This window comes from Pezoporus occidentalis, unplaced genomic scaffold (genome assembly GCF_034315485.1).
Source record: "Pezoporus occidentalis ecotype Australia unplaced genomic scaffold, CSIRO_AGI_Poc_V1 ctg57, whole genome shotgun sequence".
Classification (NCBI taxonomy): Eukaryota; Metazoa; Chordata; class Aves; order Psittaciformes; family Psittacidae; genus Pezoporus; species Pezoporus occidentalis.
The window spans coordinates 5,612,728-5,633,029 of record NW_026915910.1 but is presented as its reverse complement, the minus strand read 5'-3'; the positions used below and the strand labels follow the sequence as shown (position 1 = coordinate 5,633,029).

General features: G+C 46.2%; 1 protein-coding gene across 2 annotated transcripts in view; it reads left to right on the top strand.

Moving 5' to 3' along the window:
• Window positions 1-4,423: 4,423 nt before the first annotated feature.
• Window positions 4,424-20,302, top strand: part of BLK (BLK proto-oncogene, Src family tyrosine kinase) — a 44,819-nt gene continuing 28,940 nt past the window's right edge. Inside the window, exon 1 of one of the 2 annotated variants that reach the window (XM_062638556.1) lies at window positions 4,424-4,877. Coding sequence is in view for 1 of the 2 variants with exons in the window: in XM_062638557.1 (XP_062494541.1) it covers window positions 14,715-14,794 (80 nt within the window). In the remaining variant the exon portion in view is untranslated. Of the gene's footprint in view, window positions 4,878-14,596; window positions 14,795-20,302 lie in introns of those variants that run through there. The other variant, XM_062638557.1, reaches the window with a different exon arrangement.

The window sequence follows — 20,302 nt, the reverse complement described above, 5'->3', positions numbered from 1 at the left end:
TGTGACATGGCTGGATTCATGACAGGAATGAGCAACATCAGGGCCCCTTCCCGAGAGACAAGCTGGATTCAGCCACCCAGATTTGATAGCCAAGAGCATTTGTGACTGCATGGATGTAGCCAGACAGGGTCAGTCGGCCTTATGGCCAGGGAGCAGGTCTAGCATGGGTTAGTTTACTAGCAGAGGTGTTGATTCCGAGGCTGGACATTTATCTCATTGCAGTAACAGACCACACACTGTCACCCGCTCCCTCTTCTGTAAATGTTTATTTTTAATTTAGTTGTGTAATGGATTTCAAACGAGCTGCCATGAGACACCAGTGAAAGGCTGGAGCCACGTCCTTCTGAGGTCTCTTCATGGGTTTTGAGTGTTTTTTGGCCTGTATTTATCTTGTTTAAGTTGTCTTCACCCAAAAAAACTGCAGTGAGGAACTGTTGAAGATCCACAATGCTCCCAGTGATGAGGCTTTAACCCCAACGAGTGGGCACCTGAGATTAGGTGTGACGAGTCAAAATAAACCTATGCAACACCAACACTGTTATAGCTCAGACTTTCTTCTTTTGCTCAGATACAGTCAGGCCTTTCTGTTGCACTCAGAGCTCTAGTTCCCAGGGCTACACCCCACAGCACCTTTGAAAACAGCAGCTTTTCCAGCTGACTCCTGAATACTTGGGAACACATGGATCCAAGCCTGGGTCCTTGCTAGTATGTGGTTTTGCAAAGCCCAAGCTGGGAATTGCTTGTTGTAGTGACAATTCCCTCCAGATTTTCTTGGGAACCCAAATATCCTTTGCCAGTCTGAGCACCACAAATGCTGTAAATGTAGATGTGCCCTATAGCCAGCTGAATCTTATCTGGACCTTCTGAGCTGCTTCTGTAACACCTGAAATGGACAGAAATGGCCATTCCTCTGCTATAATGGCAGCAGTTCAACACAGCTTGTGTTTGAACCATCTGATTCTTGCCCTGGCTCCTGGCTTTGGGTGATTTCTCCTTGCAGGCATCCTGTCAACAGAACATGGAAGACCTGGACCTCCCATCAGGGGTGTGTGGCCATTCTGTGGGACCATGAGGTGGGAGCATCTTGCATCCATGGTTGCTTCTCAGTTACTAATAAACACATTCACCCCAAAGCAAGCCCCTGGGGCTCAGCCTGCCCAGGCTGGGATGGGTAGATCTCAACCATCACCATCATATCATAGCCAGTGCAGCCTTCACTCCCTGCACAGGGACCTGTACCAGGAAATTCCTCTGGTATGGTTGGAGGGCCACCTGGGAGCCCATCATCCTGGAAATGTGGCAGAGGCACCTACAGAGGGCAGTAGGTCTCCAGCTAATACCGTCCCCTGGTCACCCCAAGGGAACTGATGCCACTAGAGAAGACCGGCAGAGGGTTGTGGTCCCCTGGCTGCTCCTGATTATGGACCACTGAGGGACCCGGGGCTGGCCTTTTTCAGTAGTGCTCTGTTGTTTAGTCTGGGTCAGCTGTTTAACGGCTTCAGCTGGCTTTTCTCAGCTGGGATGGCATGAGGTTTCTGAGCAACACAGGTGAAATAACCCACTGCAAGGACAAGCCCCTGCACCCATGCGTTCGGTGCTGCTCTGCTTCTGGATGATGCTGAGCATAAACTGCTCTTCCTGCTAACATGATGTGCATGCTGGGACTGAGGAATTGCTTTTCCTATGGAACGGGTTGCCTGACCCCACCTTCAGACTGAACCTGCTGTATACTAGCTGTCAATTACTGGGATGGGGCATGGGGAGGAATAGGGTTCTGGGAACCTAGAATAAAGAGTCAGGGAGTGCTGAGGCTATTTCAGCATAATACAAGTTCAAGCAAGATGTAAATTGGCTATTGGGCCATATATCCTGCAGGCAGGTGGAGGAAGAGTGGTGATGTAGGGATGCAGGGGAAAGATGGAGGTATGTGAAGTGCTTCAAGGCAAAGAACTGTAAATATTTTACCACTACTTGGAATAGTTCTTAACCTTGACCCTCCTCATGCAAATGCCATCCCTGTGAGCTGTTATGCTTCTTTCTTATGTATTTTCATACACATATATTTTGTTATATATATTACATATTCATATATATATTTTGTTTTCCTATGAATTTCCAAACCAGTTGTATTGTTGGTCCATCCTTTAACCCCTCCCATCAAATAATTTGTAAACTTTCAGGTGAATTCTAGCTGAGTTTGGTAGAGAAGGAAATGTTTCAAAGATGCAAAGAGGTTGCTGAGCAAAGGCATGAGAAGACTAAGTCCACCAGAGGAAAAGCTTCGTGGTGAGCACGACAGGGTATTAAACACCAAAGCATCAACAGGAAATCAGATTTCATAAGTTTCACCGTAATGGAACATCGTGGTGGTTTTTGTGTTGTTTGTTGCCTTGGGGTATCAGCAATATTTTCTCTAAGGGTTTCTCCCAGGTGAGGCATTATCCAAGACAAAAGCAAAGGGCAATTGAGCCTGAAGTCCTATCAAAAGTATGGTGGGAATTTTCAGCCCATTTGTTTTTTCATAGGTTAAAAGAAACACGTTTCCTGAATCCAGAACTCATTTTGCAAGTGTGTATTAGCGGGTTATCTCTCCTTCCAACTCCAAAAAAGTTCCCAAGCCCTGAAGAACTAGAAATCATTTCCAAAGAAAATCAAAACCTTTTTGAAGGTTTGAAGTGGCTCATTTGTAATGATTGTCCTTTGATAAACCTTCTAATCCGGTTTGTTGCAGTAACCCATAAAAGTAAAGGATATTTAAAATCTCAGGACTGATATGTAGCTTTTATTGCTTCTCTGCTGGAAAAAGGACTTGAGTTCCACTTTCACCAAAAATATTTGTTGTAAATTATTTCCCAAGACTGCTAGTGAGCCAAAAATTCCTCTTCCAGTTCTACCTGGCTACCTTGTCAAGGCATCTTCATTGAAAAACACAAGAATGGAGGTATCTTGGGTGGACACCATCTCCTCAAGCTTCAGTTCAGAAATTCTGTGATTACTCTCAATTTATTTCCTTGGCTTCCTGAGCCGAGGAATGGAAAGATAAGGAAAGCCCATTTCAGATACCTGCTTTAAGTCAGGATGAATGAACAATGAAATAGAAAGCTGCAGCACCCCTGTCCTTGTCATCCCCTTTGGTGCCAGAGTCAGTTTCTACTCACTTTCATGTCAAGAGCTGGGTGAAATTTACAGGATTTGTAACTGATTGTCAGAAAACAGAGTTTCACTTCAACACTTTGTGGCCAGACAAACTTAATCTGGACAACAGCTTCAGCTCAGGGCCAAAAATGAAAGACAAATTATTGGGTTTGACCTTTTTTGTCAGCACAGCAACTTCTTTTTTCATCTTCCTAGATCAAACTGACCCTCTGGGGGGACATTTAAATGAAAACAAGTGAAATGTTGTTGTTTGTTACATTCTTCTGCTTGCTGCTTTTTCAGCCTAGGGAATGAGCCATTAAATCAGATTTTTACAGAGCACTCCCAGTAACCACTGTCCCAGACAGATCCATGCTTTGGAGGTTGTCTCCATCCCCTAGTCACCCATTAGCAGCAGGCTGCTACCTCAGGCACTGATGCTACCTAGAACTGCAGGACTGAGACTCAAGATTCAGACTTCTCTTACATAAAGTTGCCATCACCCATCTCAAAAAAGAGTTGACAAGCAGCCTGTTGGTCAAACAGTCTTAGGCAGGATTCCTATTGTCCTCTTTGGCTGGCTTGCCTTTCTTCTTGTCTTGACATGGTGAGGCTGTATCCAAAATCCAGCAGGATCAGTAGGTGACACACACCAGCTTCCTGACCTTCAGCCAGGTTGGTGGGTCTGAAATCCTGCTGATGAGAGTGGGAATGAGAGTGATGGAATACTGCATGGTGCTCAAAGACCCTTGGGGATAGCAGGCACCAAAAGGCACCTGCACAGTGAGATCTGAGCTGGTCTCTGCCCACAGCAGGTCCAGGTGGGCACTGGGAGCTCAGCGCAGGCAAAGCTTTTTGCAATACATCAAGTAGCTGATTGCACAAAACAGAGTAAAGGCAGATCTTACAAGATATTACATACAAGTGATCAAGAGATATGAGGATGTGCTGTCAGCTCTCTCCCGTAACTCTCTTACCCCCATGCCCTCAATGGCATCAGCTGTCTTGTACTCATTACTGAAAGGCAGCCAGCTCTGCAGAGTGAGATGAAGTTGCTCTTTAGGTGAGATTTTAAGCAGAAATAGAACCTGAAAATGGAAAGTGAGTGAGATTACAGCCCCGTAACCTAGTTGACTACAAAAGGGGAAACTGCTCAGATTAGAACCTGACTGCAGATAAGCTCTCCCAGAGATTAAGTGCATGCAATAAGTATCTCCATGCCTCCTATTGGCCCAGGCTGATCTTAGCTGTGAATGGGCCAATCTAGAAAACTCAAAACCCCATATTTCTCCTCCCATCTGCAGACCAGTTTTACACCCTGTGGCTCAAGGGGATGATTTTCAAGTCACATCAGCCTGAATGACAGTGATTCAGGGCATCATTTGTAGCAGGACAGTACTTTTTATAGCCTACCGAGCCTTTGTGGGTAACGGCTCTTCTAAGGTAGACACTGTTCTAACATTAGCGCTAAAGGAGCAGTGTGGTTATACTACCAGCTCTTAATTGCTATAACAAACCAGTTTGATTTGTCATTCAGCTGTTATCGACAGGAAACCACTAACAGCAGTCAACTGATGTCACCAATTAAAATTAGGGTTTCTCTTTCTACCTGCTTTAAGGATTAAAACTTATCAAGACACTGTTTATGTTCTTAAGTGTGCACCCTGAGAGGGATTTTTGAACTCTTATGGACAGCTAGGATCAAGTGGGACATGATTTAATCGGAACATAGGACCCACCAGGTAAGTGCAAACAGTTTTTCAGCAATTTTGCTTCATTCCTGCTGCCTGATTATTGCTTGGTGCTCCGTTGGGTGCATCCCCTTAGATCATTTAGATCATTGGCTCATCTATGAGATAGTGGTAATGAAGCCCTTAAAAGACTGGGTGAAGGATATTCAATGGGCCACACTGCTGCCACGGATTGGGGCAGGGTGCACATCTTTCTTTCCTTCTGGCGGTGTTTCAGTCCTGAAATTGGGGTGCTTGTTGAGGTGGGACTGATGCTCTAAGTCATCCACTGGCCCTGCAGGTCCCCTCTTGGGCACAGATAAATCTCTTTCTCTTAAAAAGCATAAAAGTAGATGGATAAATAGCAAGGCGTGAATGAGTTTCTTCCAGCTGAATTCATTGGAATGGTGAAAGAGACGGGAGAAAGTGAAATCAGGAACCTAATTCTGATTTTAAGGGGAAGTGGAAGTTTGAATGCTCAGGCTCCAATTTGGCAGTCTTTGCTGAGCTGGAGCCATGGGTGCCGCACGTGGTAGAAAGGAAGGCTGAAGCTTTAATTCCCTTTCTGCCAAGAGGCCCATTTGAGGTGGAGGATCTTTGCTGTCTTTTGCCCTGCTGATGGGTTGGATGGTCTCCTTGGAGGTAATATTTTGTTTCCATCAGCTCCTCCGTTCAGGCTGGTAAAGCCATTGTCAGGTTAAAGCTGGTTGTGGACAAAGCTTCTGGCAAGTTGGAGATCTCCAGCGGAGTCATGGGGAGGACGGACTTTATGTTTTGCCCTTTGGTCAGTTCCCATCCCCATGCATGCAGAGTCTACACTAGGTTCATAACTTTCATTCTTGATTAAAATTTAGGCCAGATTCAAAATTCCACAGTGCTCTGACGTGGAGCCTGGATCTCTCGGAAGCCATCTTGCTTGCTATGCCACTTCTGGGAAGGAAAAGCAGTTGCAGTGTTGCATGGTATTTGCATCTCAGACCTCCTCTGGTATTCGGTGCCTCGTGGCCAGTGGTGCCTGGCAAGGCAATGCTCTTCAAGGTGTTTCAGTTATCCCACTAGAGAAATGGGGGTATCTCTTGCCTTTCTTGCAGGAATGCTGTGATATTTAATTGATTTTGAAAGTGCAACGGCAGGATGAGGTGCGTACACTGTCAGCAGAGAGGGCCCCTGCAGCATGCAGTGCATGCACACAATCCCTGCTCTGGTATGTGCTGGAAAAGAGAAGGTAGATGGAAATGAAGAAGAAAAAAAGGATAGGTGTAGGGCAGCAAAGGCACCCTCAGTAATACGCTCCATTAGTCATTCTGTCAAGGTTTAAATAATTTTTATAAGAAGTCTTGAGGGCTGCAGAGCTTCTAATCTCTTGTCCACATTTTGTTTTTTCTCCCAGACCTCCCTCCTGAAGCATTATTGGAGAGGAGCATTTTACAAGAGTCTGTAGCAAAAGGACAAGGGGGAATGGCTTTAACCTGACAGAGGGGAGACTGAGATGAGCTCTTAGGCAGAAGTTCTTCCCTTGTGGTGAGGCCCTGCACAGGGTGCCCAGAGAAGCTGTGGCTGCCCCATCCCTGGCAGTGTTCAAGGCCAGCTTGGACAGGGCTCAGAGCAACCTGGTCTAGTGGAAGGTGTCCCTGCCCGTGGCAGGGGTTGGAACTGGATGATCTGTAAGGTTCCTTCCAACCCAAACCATTCTGTGATTCTGTGATTCTGTGTTTCTATGATTACCGTTATACTGATGCACAAAACTCTGTGAAAAAAACACAAAACTTTTGGCCCATTCTTGATTTGTTCTACCAAAGTAGAGCTATCACTGTGCCTTGAGGGTTATGAATTCAAAGGCTGAACTTTCTGATGAAGGAGGAAAGACCCAAGACATATTTTAGTGAAAATTTCATGAAGATGATACTGATTTTTCTTTGTCTGCTTTTCTAATGACTTTCATGTTCTGCCATGCTCATGGCATGTTCAGGGATGCTTTAATACCCTGGGATTTCAGCTGAAATGATGTGCTCCCTAGCCTTTGTTAAATAAGCCCAAGATATCCCAGGCTGCGCATACCACTTCTGCACAGTCTGGGCTCTGTTTCTCCTTCAGACAAGTCTATCAGCTCTTTTATTTCTGCTTTGTGACTTTCTTTCTGACTGACCTTTCAACTTCTAATTCTCTGTGGCAGTTTTGTTACAACATGAGAATTCTAAAATGTCTTGAAGCTGTATTTATGTGCAGACAAGGCTTTTTGTCATTTTGGTCAGGTCACCATGGTTTTCACGGGGGTCACAGCACTGTGTTGGGCAGAGTGGGAACACCTGGGCACATTATTACTTCATCATTATTTGTCTTCCTTCCTTCCCCTCATTCTTTCCATTCTCTCTGTTAAAAAGGGAGTTTCCTTGCTGCTCTTCCACGGTTGACAAGACTCTGGGGGCAACCAAGCGTTGACTCCATGTGGGTGAGCTCCCCTGTAGTCAATTATTTCCTGCAGGCCCACAGGGTTTAATCATGGGCAAGAATTTAGCAAGATACCTGGGGCTAAACCCCACTGGAGCCTTTGACAGCCCCGAAGTTTCCATTCACGTCTTCATTTTATGTGGTGCAAGTCAGCTTTCTCATTGGGTCGACACCACATTGCAAGATTAGAAGTAGCTGAGGGGATAAAAAAGGATGCAATTCTGCCTTGGCAGAGGTTTTTGTAACAAATTACATCCTCAGGGTACTGCTGCTCATTGCGGAAGGAATGGTTGCACCGCTGGACATTGCTGTGAAACTCAAAGTACATCACTGTATGAAACAGGATACACAGGGTCATGGTTATCACTTAAAAAGAGATGCTAAGGGACAACATATGCAATACAAACATAAACCAGCCCTTCAGTATTTCATGCTGGACAAGCCATTTACTTCTAATGGGTTATCCTGTCTTCTACATCAGAGGTTAAATCTATGTGAATTCATTTGACTGGCCAGCCAAAAAAATCTGCCTCTCCCCCAAACAAAACTCAAACCACAGCAGACCCTTGTGTTGAAATAAAAAATAGGTCTCTAATTATAATTGTTTCCAAGAAAAAGTTGCAACTGAGCAGGAGAACAATGTTTCTGCGGTTTTACAGAGCAGTTTTGCCTTTACTAATGTTGGTTAGTTTTAATTAGGAAAACATTGTGGGCTTGCCTATTCAAACTTCCAAACCCAGTTATAAATGCCTGAAGGAGGGGGACACAGTTGAGCAAAGGTGTGGAAATGATATGAGGAATTTTTGCAAGAAGTCTTGTTGCTTCATTTGCTGAAGCAACTGCAAAGAAGGAGAGTATAAATATCGTCGACCATGGGCAAGACAAGCAGTTGTAGGTCTTTCAGTGATGGAGATTAGTGCTGATATTTAGGAAGTCATTTTAAGGCTATAGGAATTGGAGAGCTGTGATAGACTGATGGGGAGCAGTGGAAATCTCCATTATTGAGAGCTTTGAAGCACAAGTTAGGTAGTCTCTCACATGCAATGTAGGTCCACCAGATCGACCTTCAAGTGGCCAGACATCCATTTCTGCCATCCTGTGTAACATATGTGGCTTTAGAAGTGAAATGTGCCTTTCAAAATCTCACTCCTGCATTTCCCTCTCTTTATTTATTTACATATTTATGAAATTATTCCCCAGATTTTACCGAATATCACTGATTTCTGCTCCTCTGGAGGCTGTGAAAAGTGTTACTGGTCAAAAAGCAGCATGCAGGACCCCTCCGGTCCTGTGTCTCAGGCACTTAGGAAACTGAGCACAAATAGAAAAAACATGGCTTGCAAATGAAAGTTTTGCTACCTAATGAGAGGAGAAGTGTCAAAATTTAGAATCATAGACTAGTTAGGGTTGGAAAGGACCTTAAGATCATCTAGTTCCAACCCCCATGCCATGGACAGGGACACCTCACACTAAACCATGTCACCCAAGGCTCTGTCCAACCTGACCTTGAACACCACCAGGGATGAAGCATTCACAACTTCCCTGGGCAACCCATTCCAGTGCCTCACCACCCTAACAGGAAAGAATTTCTTCCTTATATCCAATCTAAACTTCCCCTGTTCAGGTCTTAACCAGTTACCCGTTGTCCTATCACTACAGTCCCTAACGAAGAGTCCATCCCCAACATCCTTATAGGCCCCCTTCAGATACTGGAAGGCTGTTATGAGGTCTTCAAGCAGCCTTCTCTTCTTCAGGCTGAACAGCCCCAACTTTCTCAGCCTGTCTTCATACGGGAGGTGCTCCAGTACCCTGATCATCCTCGTGGCCCTCTTCTGGACTTGTTCCAACAGTTCCATGTCCTTTTTATGTTGAGGACACCAGAACAGCACACAATACTCCAGGTGAGGTCTCACGAGAGCAGAGTAGAGGGGCAGGATCACCTCCTTCAACCTGCTGGTCACGCTCCTTTTGATGCAGCCCAGGGTACGGTTGGCTTTTTGGGCTGCAAGCGCACACTGAACCCGGCTCATGTTCATTTTCTCATCAACCAACACCCCCAAGTCCTTCTCCGCAGGGCTGCTCTGAATCTCTTCTCTGCCCAACCTGTAGCTGTGCCTGGGATTGCTCCCACCCAGGTGTAGGACCTTGCACTTGGCATGGTTAAACTTCATGAGGTTGGCATCAGCCCACCTCACAAGCGTGTCAAGGTCCCTCTGGATGACATTCCTTCCCTCCAGCGATATCAACCGAACCACACAGCTTGGTGTCATCGGCAAACTTGCTGAGGGTGCACTTAATCCCACTGTCCATGTCAGCGACAAAGATGTTGAACAAGACCGGTCCCAACACCGATCCCTTTAGGGACACCACTCGTTACTGGTCTCCAGCCGGACATTGAGCCATTGACCACAACTCTTTGCATGGGGCCATCCAGCCAGTTCTTTATCCACCGAGTGGTCCATCCATCAAATTGATGTCTCTCCAATTTATTCCATTGTTTGGGGTATCCTGGCTGCCTTACTGATGGTTGAATATGTAACAATTTTTGTGAATGAAGGCTGGTTGAAAAAACTCATTGGGCCATCTGCTTAAGGGTCCCTATGGCCAAGAGGTAAAAGAGGTGATTAGTCCTGAGTCCAGGTCACTGGGGTCCCAATTTACTACATTATGGTGTATCCTTGTACACAGAAGGTTACAGCTTCCCTGCTTCTCAGATCTCTGTGCTTCCTCAGGTTATGGTGGCTAGTGGTAAAGGACTGTCAGGTCACACGAGGTCTCCTCATAAGGAGATTACCCTCTTCTTCACGAAACCCTGGGGTGGGAAATTAAAACCTTGACAAAATGCTGCAGGCAGAGGAGCTGCAGGACTTCTTTCAGCCCAGCCAGTTGCTTGCCCAAAACCCAAGCCATCACAGAATCGTAGAATGGAAAGGTTGGAAGGTACTTCAAGGATCATCTGGTCCAACCTTTCTCGGCAAAGCATGATCTAGACTAAATGTGCCAGCACCCTGCCCAGCTGAAACTTGTGTCCAGCACTAAGGAATCCACCACTTCCCTGGGAAGATTATTCTAGTGGCTGATCATAATGATGGCATCCACATTTACATGAATAGCTGCTTATGGTGAATGGCTTGGAACCATGAAAATTTAGGGCAGAACATTTAAAAATATTTTTATGGGAGGACGATGCTTAAGAATTGGTCTTTGAATAGAAGTTAAATTTGATCTATGGAAAAATGGAGGTGTCACCTCCAATACATGATGGAAGAGTGGAAAATGAAGGTCAAACTAAACAAATGCAGACATTGATATAAAAACTTTAACTTGACATTTATCTCAAGACTTTTTCCTGGCTGTCTCTTAGTATTTAGCCTTTACCATTTTGGAAGTACAGGAAGAAGACCACAGCTGCTTGAGACATTAGTACAGCAAACTTGCATGGGGAATTAGTCTTTTTCCAGTGGCAGATGCCAATATGCACGGTGTTTTTGTGACAGGACTTTTTTTTAAGAGTGGCAATTTCCCATGGAATGCTTTTTTTCCCTGGAAATTTTGGGGAAAAAGTGTTCTGTGTAAAAGTCACTGGGTGGGCTGCCAACGAATAACAACTGTGCACAGAAGGGAATCATGATTATAGGGATCTGTACAGGAGAAATCTTAGCCAGGACCAGGAAGAAACCATGGCTGTTTAAATGTCAGTATGGGCACTGGCAAAGCAAGAAACTTGAGGAAATAAAATTTATCCTGGCTCTAACACAATAGAATTAGACCAAATTAAAGATAAGGAAACCCGAGGGTGGATCATCCCCATAACTTCTGTGCTGTAAATGATAACTTCTGCAGTAGACCTGGCTACAATGTTTGGCCTTGTTCTGCCACATCTCTATCTCTTTCAAGCTCCATTGCTAAGTTTAAATGTTCTTTTAATTCTGAAAGGTAAGCTCACTTAATTTTGAATAAGGTTTTAAAAAGTGGTGTTGGGGGTTGTTTTTTGTTTGTTTGGTTTTTTTTTCTTTACTAGCATCAAAAGGGAAATAATACTGGGGCAGGGTCTTGGCTGCTGCAAGTAGCCATGCATAAGCATGATACGAGCAGTGTAGAAGCTGCCTGGCAGGGAAGACTGGTCTGGGTAGGACAGAATAATCAGCATCACCATGTCTAGCATGGTCCGGCTCTTGGGAGCAAGGGCCACACATTCTTCCAGCACGGTTTTGTGAGGACTGGTACTGCCTCAGGGCAGACGACTGTGTAAGATGCTTTTCCAGTGGCTATTTTCTGCAAGCAGTTGCACTGATTCTGGGCAATGGAAAATCGCACTTCCATGAGGTCAACAGAAAGGTGTTTGTTTTAAAATGTTTTCATTTCTCCTCATTAGTTCTCTTATTTATTTAAGTGTGAGAAGAAAAAGAAAAAAAGTCACTTCATCCCTCCAAAAAGACTTTTTCTAACTGGAGCCAGACAAAATCTCTTTGAGGTCCCTACTAGTAGAACACCCCTCAGCTACCATCAGCCAGAGCTACTGCTGCATTTTCATTCCAGTCCCTCAAGATAGTCCATGGGATTCGACAATAAATAACAATAGTGGAAGAAGAGGGAGCCCATCACCACCCTGCACTTGGGATGGTTTGGTATCTGGGACTACCCAACATGTCTGTGTCTGACTTGCACCCCAAACCTGGTGATGTGTTTAGGATAATCAATCAGGAGAAATGGGACTGCCTATCTTTTGGAAAGCAGAGACCCAACAGGTGGATAGTGCAACCTGAGCAATCAGGCTGGACTTCCGAAACAGAAGGAGGTTATGCAGTGTGGGTATCTGGCTGTGGAGTCATCCTAGTGGGCTGTGGGTCATCTGGATGGAGGCTGCCACATTTTCTGGTCCTTTTCTTCATCCTGTGGAGTGGTGGGTCCTAGAAGCTTTTCTTGTGGCAAGACTAAGAGCCCGTGGGCATTTACACGTGGGCTGGACCTCAGATCTTCATGAATGTCTTGTAAGGAACTGTAAAAGATAGCAGAGACAAGCCAGCCTCAGGATTGCATTCTTGTGCAGAGGCCTGCAAAGATGCTGGAGAACATCTGGGAACTGACATGAAAGCAAGTTGGAAACCACTACCAGACAGACCTTACTCTCTGGGTGAGATTACAGCCTGTGCTTTCAGGTTGGGGAAGCAGGGGCAGATGGAGCCCATCTGGAGTGACCCAGGAGATGCACATGAGAGACTTTCTTTTTAGCGCTCTTTTTCACACGCTTTCTCAGTGGTCTCCCTACAACTGCTCTCAAAGGACATCCCTGGGCTGTCGCTTCATGATTTATGAGTAAGCAAATTGCAAAAGGGCTCTCTCAGCTCAGGCTTCTTGACTCTGGGTCTCACCTTATGGCCATGAGGTGTCCAGCCTGGAGGACACAGAGGGGATACAAGCATGAAGGGTTTTGCCCCAGATGACATGCAAAGTCACAGCCACTATATCTTAGATACCAGAAATCTTCCGTGGGATGCAATAGCCAAACCACACCGTATCTAATCCTTTTTATTTTTACTTCTTGTTGTGGCTCTCACTGCAAGGGTCTTTGCAGCAGCTCTGCTGCAGCTGCTGGGTTTCCCCACTGTCAGCACCGGGAACATGTCTCAGATCAGAAGCAGGTTTCTGTCTGGAGCAACCACATTGTTGCCCTGCTCCTCAGGATTACTTGGCAGCCACTGGCTTACTTCTAAGCCTTTGCTGCGCCTTGCTGTAGCTCCTCTTTCTACCTCAGCAGTGGATGACAAGCAGCTTCCAAAAAAAAGCAACTTCCCTTTTCATAGAAATAGGAAGTGAAGCTCCCTTAGAGGTCAGGTACCTCAGATGTGCTCTTCACCAATGGACGAGCCACTGCTCTAAAGCTCAAAGCACTCAACTAATCTCTCCTTCCCCAGCTGCAACCTGACCACCTCCATGCCTCTCCTCTGCCCTTAGCTGGAGGACAGTTGAGCAGGTAAAATGCAAGTTTGATGAACCTTCAAGGGCTTCCTCATTTCTGTATCTCTTTGTTATGCAAACAGGAGGCCAGCATACCTGGCTGAGGGGTGATGGGGTGGGTGTCTGTCCTGGTTGTCTTCACAGCCACCCTGTGCTGACCCCCTAGGGTAAGAGGCATGGTGCAACCCCCCAGCAGAACCCTGCTTATGGCCCAGATAGCCTTTCAGCCCTCCATGGGGTTTTCTTCCTTTGCCCGGAGCACAGTTGCAGAGCCAAGGCTGATTTCCATGCCATGTGTATGGTAGTGGTACTGAGGCACTAGGCACATACACCCTGGTGCTCCCATCCCACACAGCATCATGTCCTCAGCCAGCCTCATCTCGTCCTTAGTAAAGGTCCTCTGCCTTGACCTCAGCTTAGATGTGCTCTGCAAAGCCTTTTGTCCTGTAAACAACATGATCAGTGTGTGGGCAACCTTTAGGTTGTGCATCACACTCTGTGGATGATAGTTCGTGTTTGTCCTTCTCAGTGCAAACTCTGCGAGGTCATTGCAGCCTCAAGCTGGCTGGGACCCTCCTGCTGTCACATATAATGCAAATATGGTGTCATGTAGTTACCCACAGAGGTTTACACAGTGGTTTTTTGGGGCCTCATCTCTGCAGCAGCCAAAGGAAATATATTGAAAACACCTAAGAGAAGCCAGCTCTTCATGCACCCTATGGGAAGCCTCAGGAGTTGATAGAATCAAATCCTGCTTCTTTTACAACATTCATCTCCTAAGACAGAAGCATTTCAGTTTTCCTATTGAACACACTGAGGCAGAGTGAGAAAGTGACTTCCTCAGAGTCACCCACAAGTCCCTGCCCAGGTCTTCATTCATTAGACCACACTGCTATGGTTGAACAGGTTCATAGGGGGTTGGGGCTCACTGGAATGAGATGCATTTAATCTTAAAAGGGTCTTTTTCTAATCACAGAAAGGAAGGAGCATTGCAAAGCCAGTTTGTTCAGCTGTTTCCTAAAATTTGGTGGTTTGCATAGTGGAAACACAATCCATTCACAGTCATTGTAGCTATTTTTAATGATGGCTGTTAATAGTTTGTGGCTTTTGCTGGGTTTTGTGTCTGGGTGCTTTTTGGGTTTCTCTCCTTCCTCACTGCTATTTTCATTGGCGAGGTTGTCTAGGAAGTGCAATTCCAACCCCCTCCTGGATGATCAGTTTTATATTCAAAATAGAGCAAGGAATCCTTGGGGGGCAGAAAAGAGCCAGTTCTGACACAAAGACCTGATTAAAAAAAGAAAGCCCATTAAATGCATTTGCAAAATCAGGCTGCTTCTGCAACCTGGGGTTGTAACTTTCAAAGCAGTCAGTCCCGTGGACGGTGTGGATGTGGTGGGAGCCAGAGGTCTTTAACTGAGAAATTCTGCAAGGGTCCTCAGCCCCATGGAGCATCTGTCATGGGTCGGACCGGTGGCTCGTCCGTCCTTGGATTGCGTCTCCCGGAGCAGCTGCATGGGAAGCAGGCAAGTAGGGAACATCCCACCCAGATCCATGTCCCCCTGAGGGTGGGGAGAAGCCCAGAAGGTTTTTCTCTGTCTTCTTCCCTTCTCCTATCCCTCCTTCACATGTTGTCCTCCTTCTCTGTTTTTCTTGCCTAAGATCTGTGGGGTAGAGAGATAATGGGGGCAGTACCCAGTGGCTGCTAAGATCCAGCCCCGAGGGATGGTTTGCAAGAATGCCATTCCCTTGGTTTACTGCAAATGGAGAGTAGGACAAGTAAGTGCCAGGCATGCACAGCCTGATACCCCCATCCTCTCCTGCCTCCCTAGGGCCTTGGGGAAAGAGAGATAATATGTGTGGGGAAGGCTGGCTGGAGCTGGGCACAGCTGTGATGAGTAGGGGAAGTGCTCTGGCATCCAGCAGCTATTTCTGGCATGCATTTGGAGGTGTTCAGGTGGGGAATTGGAGATGTACGTCTTTCCTTACAGCCTTTTGCTTCACATGAGGATGGTGGGAAGAAACATCATTCCCTCTGAGACCTGACCCAGGGAGGAGGTCTCTGACAGCACCAAATGCCTGACCACAAGCCTGCTGCCAGCTTCACTGCTCCTCTTGAGACATTGCTAAAGGGTCCAATGAAATTATATCCTCTTGCTATGAAAAGGCAGCCTCTGGGAATCAGGGCCTTCAGGAAGGGCCTTTTCCAGGGGCAGAGATGTGTAGAGATGTGAAGGAACATCCCATCCACCTCCTCAGTGTTGCCAGGACTGTGATGGCCAGGACCTTCCCACACCCTTACAGAGCCCTTGAAGTGCCATGAAGCAGAGCATCAGGGATTCTGGCCAAGCAAACATGGCCTGTGCCCACTTCCATAGGACTTAGATGTCATGTAGGGGTGTCCTGCAGAGGGGATTTCTCCCTACTGTGCTTCAACTCACCCATAGCCTATTCTGCACGTGCAGCCCACACTGCCACGTTTGGCAGCAGGTAGGTTTGAGTTCAAATTCCAGCCACTGCAGAAGTTTCTGTTGATCAATGCAGTTTTGTGATAAAACCTCTCACACCTGAAGAACCCCAGAGATGCTCCATGTACACTAATAGATGTGCTTGCTCCTCTTGGCCCCATCCTCCTCTTTCCCCTCTTCCCAGTTCTGCTTCCCTGCAGAACCATCCCCATCAGACATCCCACCAGACTGATGCATCATCTGGGGTGAGCTCACGAGGAAAGCATGTTAAAGGGAGATGGGATAAGCAGTCTTCCCTCTTGCTCTTCCTCCCTCTGGGACCCTGAGCCCTTCTTCTGCTTCCTGGCCAGCATCCTGTAGCTCAGCAGAGCATCTGCCAGGTTCCAGCAGGGCGCAATGCTCAATGTAAGCAGCCATTTTTCCTCCAGACAGATGTTTTGATTAGTGAATGACCATTCTGGCAACAGGCAGCTGTATTCTGCTTCTGGAGAGAGCAAGAAACTTTTACTATAATTCATTTCTTCCTTTTTTTTTTCCTTGTCAGAAACTTTTTACATCTGCTTAAACCTGGGGTCGTGTAAATCTGTGCACTCCCACCCCCCAGCCTCACACACAGCTTTCTCCCATGGAGTGTCCCAGCTCTTTAGAAAGTCCTGAAAGAGCCAGATGTTCCGCTTAGTTTGCATGGGCCAGGTTCACCCGCAAAGCATGGCCTAAGACAGGTGGTAGATTCAGGGCAGAAAGGGCAAGCTGGCTAGAGTTGCAGGAAAAGATCCCCAAATAAGCCAATGGGCTCCAATCTCATTTCTTCAATGCATACCCCCTGCCAAGGAGGAGGGGGTAGGTTTGCTCTCTATATGCCTTTGACTGGCAGAGGACAGACCCATTTGGCCACACTGGCTGTGTTAAAGACTGCATCAGGACAGTACTGACTTTAACACCTCACCATCATTAGCTGAGGAGCCAGGATGGTCCTGGGGGATGGCCTTTGTGTTCCCTTAGTGATGATTTAGACAGGCTAGAGTGTTTTAATGGGGCTTCAATGCAAGCACAAATACAACTTGATGTATTTATCTAATGAGGACCAAGACTGGATGGGATCTGAATGTTGCCTGTAGGATATTTCCCATTCTCCAGCAAGGATGCAACATGCAAAGCAGACATCTGCTTCACTCCTCAGCATAAACCATGACATTTCTTGCTCTCAGCTCTCCAGCTCTTCACAGGGACTTTCTGCATTGCTATAATTGCTCCTCCACAGCCTGGTCCTACTGAGCAGCATCTTTTAGCTATGAAAGCCACCCGACATTTGCTGCAGACCCAGTGCTGTGTGTACTCACGGGAGGTCTCGTTGCTCTCCTGTTTAAAGGCAGAGATCCTCAGCAAGACTTTGGCCACTGTGTCCTAGAGGATGGTGGCTGTAGCCTCTGCAGAAGACCTTCTGCATGGTCAGTGCTGTTTATGGAACAAGACACTTGTTTTAGCTGTGTTCTAACCACCTCCTAGCAACAAAGCGGCTAAACATTACAAAGATTTAAAAGAACTTGACCAAAACCCAGCAAAAGCAGAAACCAGCCACAATAGAAAATGCTTTGGTAGCAAATCTTCATTCCTATGTAAGTAGTTGATCTCACCAAGATCTTCAGTAATTCTCCTCTTCTGTGTCTTGCAAAGTAATCCAAAGTTGCCAGGCCAGGAAATGTATTGAAGAGCTATTTTGTTGAGGAAAAAAAGAGAATTAAATGCATCTGGGATGTGCCTAGAACTGGGGGATTTTTTTTCTATTGCATTTGTTTGCTCCTCATTGATGCAGAAATGTAAATCTGGAATACTTTTATTATTGTATCCAAAGTGAGTTGACTTCGGCAATTCTTTCTGGAAGGGGGCGGATTTGCAAAGAAAAATTCAGCAATTAAAACTCTTCATAATTGGCTATATCTGCATTTTCAAAGTATTCCCTTTAGGGTTTTTAATGGCACTTCCTTCTAAAAAAGTTTTTTCTAAAAAAAACGACACTCTGAAGTTTTATAATGAAGTGAGATATCTGATCTTGGTGAACTGTGAAAATGCTTTGTTGGACCCACCCTGAAATGTGAATGGAAAGGGGGCTCATTTTGTGATTTCAGTGGGCTTGAGGGTGGTTTTGGAGAGGCCTTCACAGTGAAATACTATTGGCTTGCTTGGGTCTTAACCTATTTTTCCGTGGCACAGTTTCATGAGGGTGAGACAACTGACGAGCTGAGACTTCTGCTTTTCTGCGAGGTTCTGTCTTGTTTTTCCCCCGCATCCGCCCATGCAATCCCAAGGCTGTTTGTCCATGTCATCTACGTCCTTCTTGCAGAAGATGCTGCTGCATGCACGTCAGAAACAGCTTTTAAGCTCTCTTGCTCTGGTAGTGGAAACCAGCCAGCCGCAGTAGATGGTGCGCGTATGGTGCAGGGCTGCTTATCGCAAAGATGAGATTGCAAATGCTTGCAGTGCTTGGTTTTATCCAAGTACCTCCACCCTAACCTCTGATGTGCTGCAACAAAAAGAGTAAGTGCATGGGCAGGTCCAATTTGACACTGCCCTGTTGGTTTAGCCCACCCTGGCACTCAAAACATGCCAAGCATAGGGGCAAGTCAGGTCTCCAAACTCTGGTCAACAAAGACTTGTGTCTTTCTCTCTTGGACCTTGGTCCCTGGAGTTCCAAGTTAAGCTTGATGAGTTGCTCCTGTAGGGTATGTTCTCCAACCCTCTTTGAAGGCAGCTGTATGATAGGACATTTAATAATATCCTCTGCTATCCACCATGAAGATGCTGCCCAAATGCCAGCGGAAGTGTTACCGGAGCAGGGCATTGTGGTGGGATCTTCAGAAAACCTCCCCTGGGCCTGTTGCTGCAGGAACATCTGTACCTGCATCCAGCTCTCACTAGCTGAAATGTCACCTCAAACTGCCTCTCTGAAGGTTACTGAAATTACCTGCTTTCATCCTGCAACATGGAGCACACAGCTTGTGTTAGAGGTCCTATGCAAGCATCCAGTGTTCCTCTAACACACATCTGTCCCACACACTTCAGAGCTGGATTATACACTGAGCTCACTGTCCTGGTGCCTATTGCCTTCTTCACAAAGGCTTGCTTGAGTCTCACAGGAAGACTTCTGCATAAAATACGTTTACTCAAAACTTAATGGCCATAAACTAAAACGCAATAAGTTTCACCTCAACATAAGGAAGAACATCTTTAAGTTGAGGGTAACAGAGCACTGGAACAGGAGGTTGTGAAGTCTCCCTCTCTGGAGATACTCAAAATCTTCCTGGACACGTTGCTGTGTAACCTGCTGTAGGCAGCCCTGCCTTGACAGGGGGTTTGGACTTGATGATCTCCAGAGGTCCCTTCCAACCCTAATGATTCTTATCAGCAGCTAAGCTGGACTATTTTTTGATGAAACATTTTAAGTGTATGGAAAAACTTTGTGTTGCCTTAAATCTTTTTTGTTCTGTTTTGGTATTTTTTAACCTGAGTAAAGTTGAGGAAACAAGCTTCCCCACTCTCCATTATTACATATAAACCAACATTTTTAGATGTGAAGAACTGCAAGTTCTCAAACGGAAATTTTCATGCTTTTCCAAGTTACTTTTTTCCCTCAGTGCTCTTTTCCGCTGGAAAGAAGAAAACAAAAAAATCTGGGAGAACTACTATCAGCTTTCTCTTTTTTATTGTGAAACTAATTTTAAAAAGCATTAATCAGAAGCAGAAACACTGTGGAACAATTTACGTTCAACTCAGCCATATACATTCAACTCAGCCACATATGTTCAACTCAGCCACCTTTTTTGGAAGAAAAAGATTACTTTAAAAGAAATAAGAAAGCTCCATCAGCTGCGGGCTGGGAGCTCGGCAGCAGCTCTCCACATCTGACAACATTTGTCTGCAGCACTATTTTGGGAGTTTGTAAACCAGCTGCCGGCATGAAGGATGGTCACATTGGCTGCCAAAGGCTGCAGAGGCAACGTGGAGAGTGTGACCAGTGGATTTCATAGGGACTGTGAATAGCCAGAGCTGTGCTAATGACTTCTGCGTATGGGTGGGAGCAGGTGGCCTCGGGGGGAGGTTTTTCTCTGGTTCCATTTCTCACCCATGCTGGGACTTGTCGTCCATGATTCTGTGCCGCTTTGCACGGATGTGTCTTAGACACAAGCGTGTGGGGTGAAAGCTCAGCTTGTGTAAGCATGCAGAGAGGTGTTTCCAGACTCAGCATGGTGCAGAAAGGGTTGCAGTGTCCTCATGGACACAGGAGAGCTGTGGGGACAGTGGTGAAGCACTGGAACAGGTTGCCCAAGGAAGTTATGAATGCTCCATTCCTGGCAGTGTTCAAGGCCAGGTTGGACTGGGCTTGGAGCAACCTGGTCTGGTGGAAGGTGCCCTGCCTGTGGCAGGGGGGTTGGAACTTGATGATCTCAAGGTCTTTGCCAACCCTAACAGTTCTATGATTCTATGAGATGCCTAGGTTAGGACATGGTCCCCACTCCTCTCAAACCCTGTCAGAGGAGCTGAGATGGCCACAGACCCCTGGTGGCACTT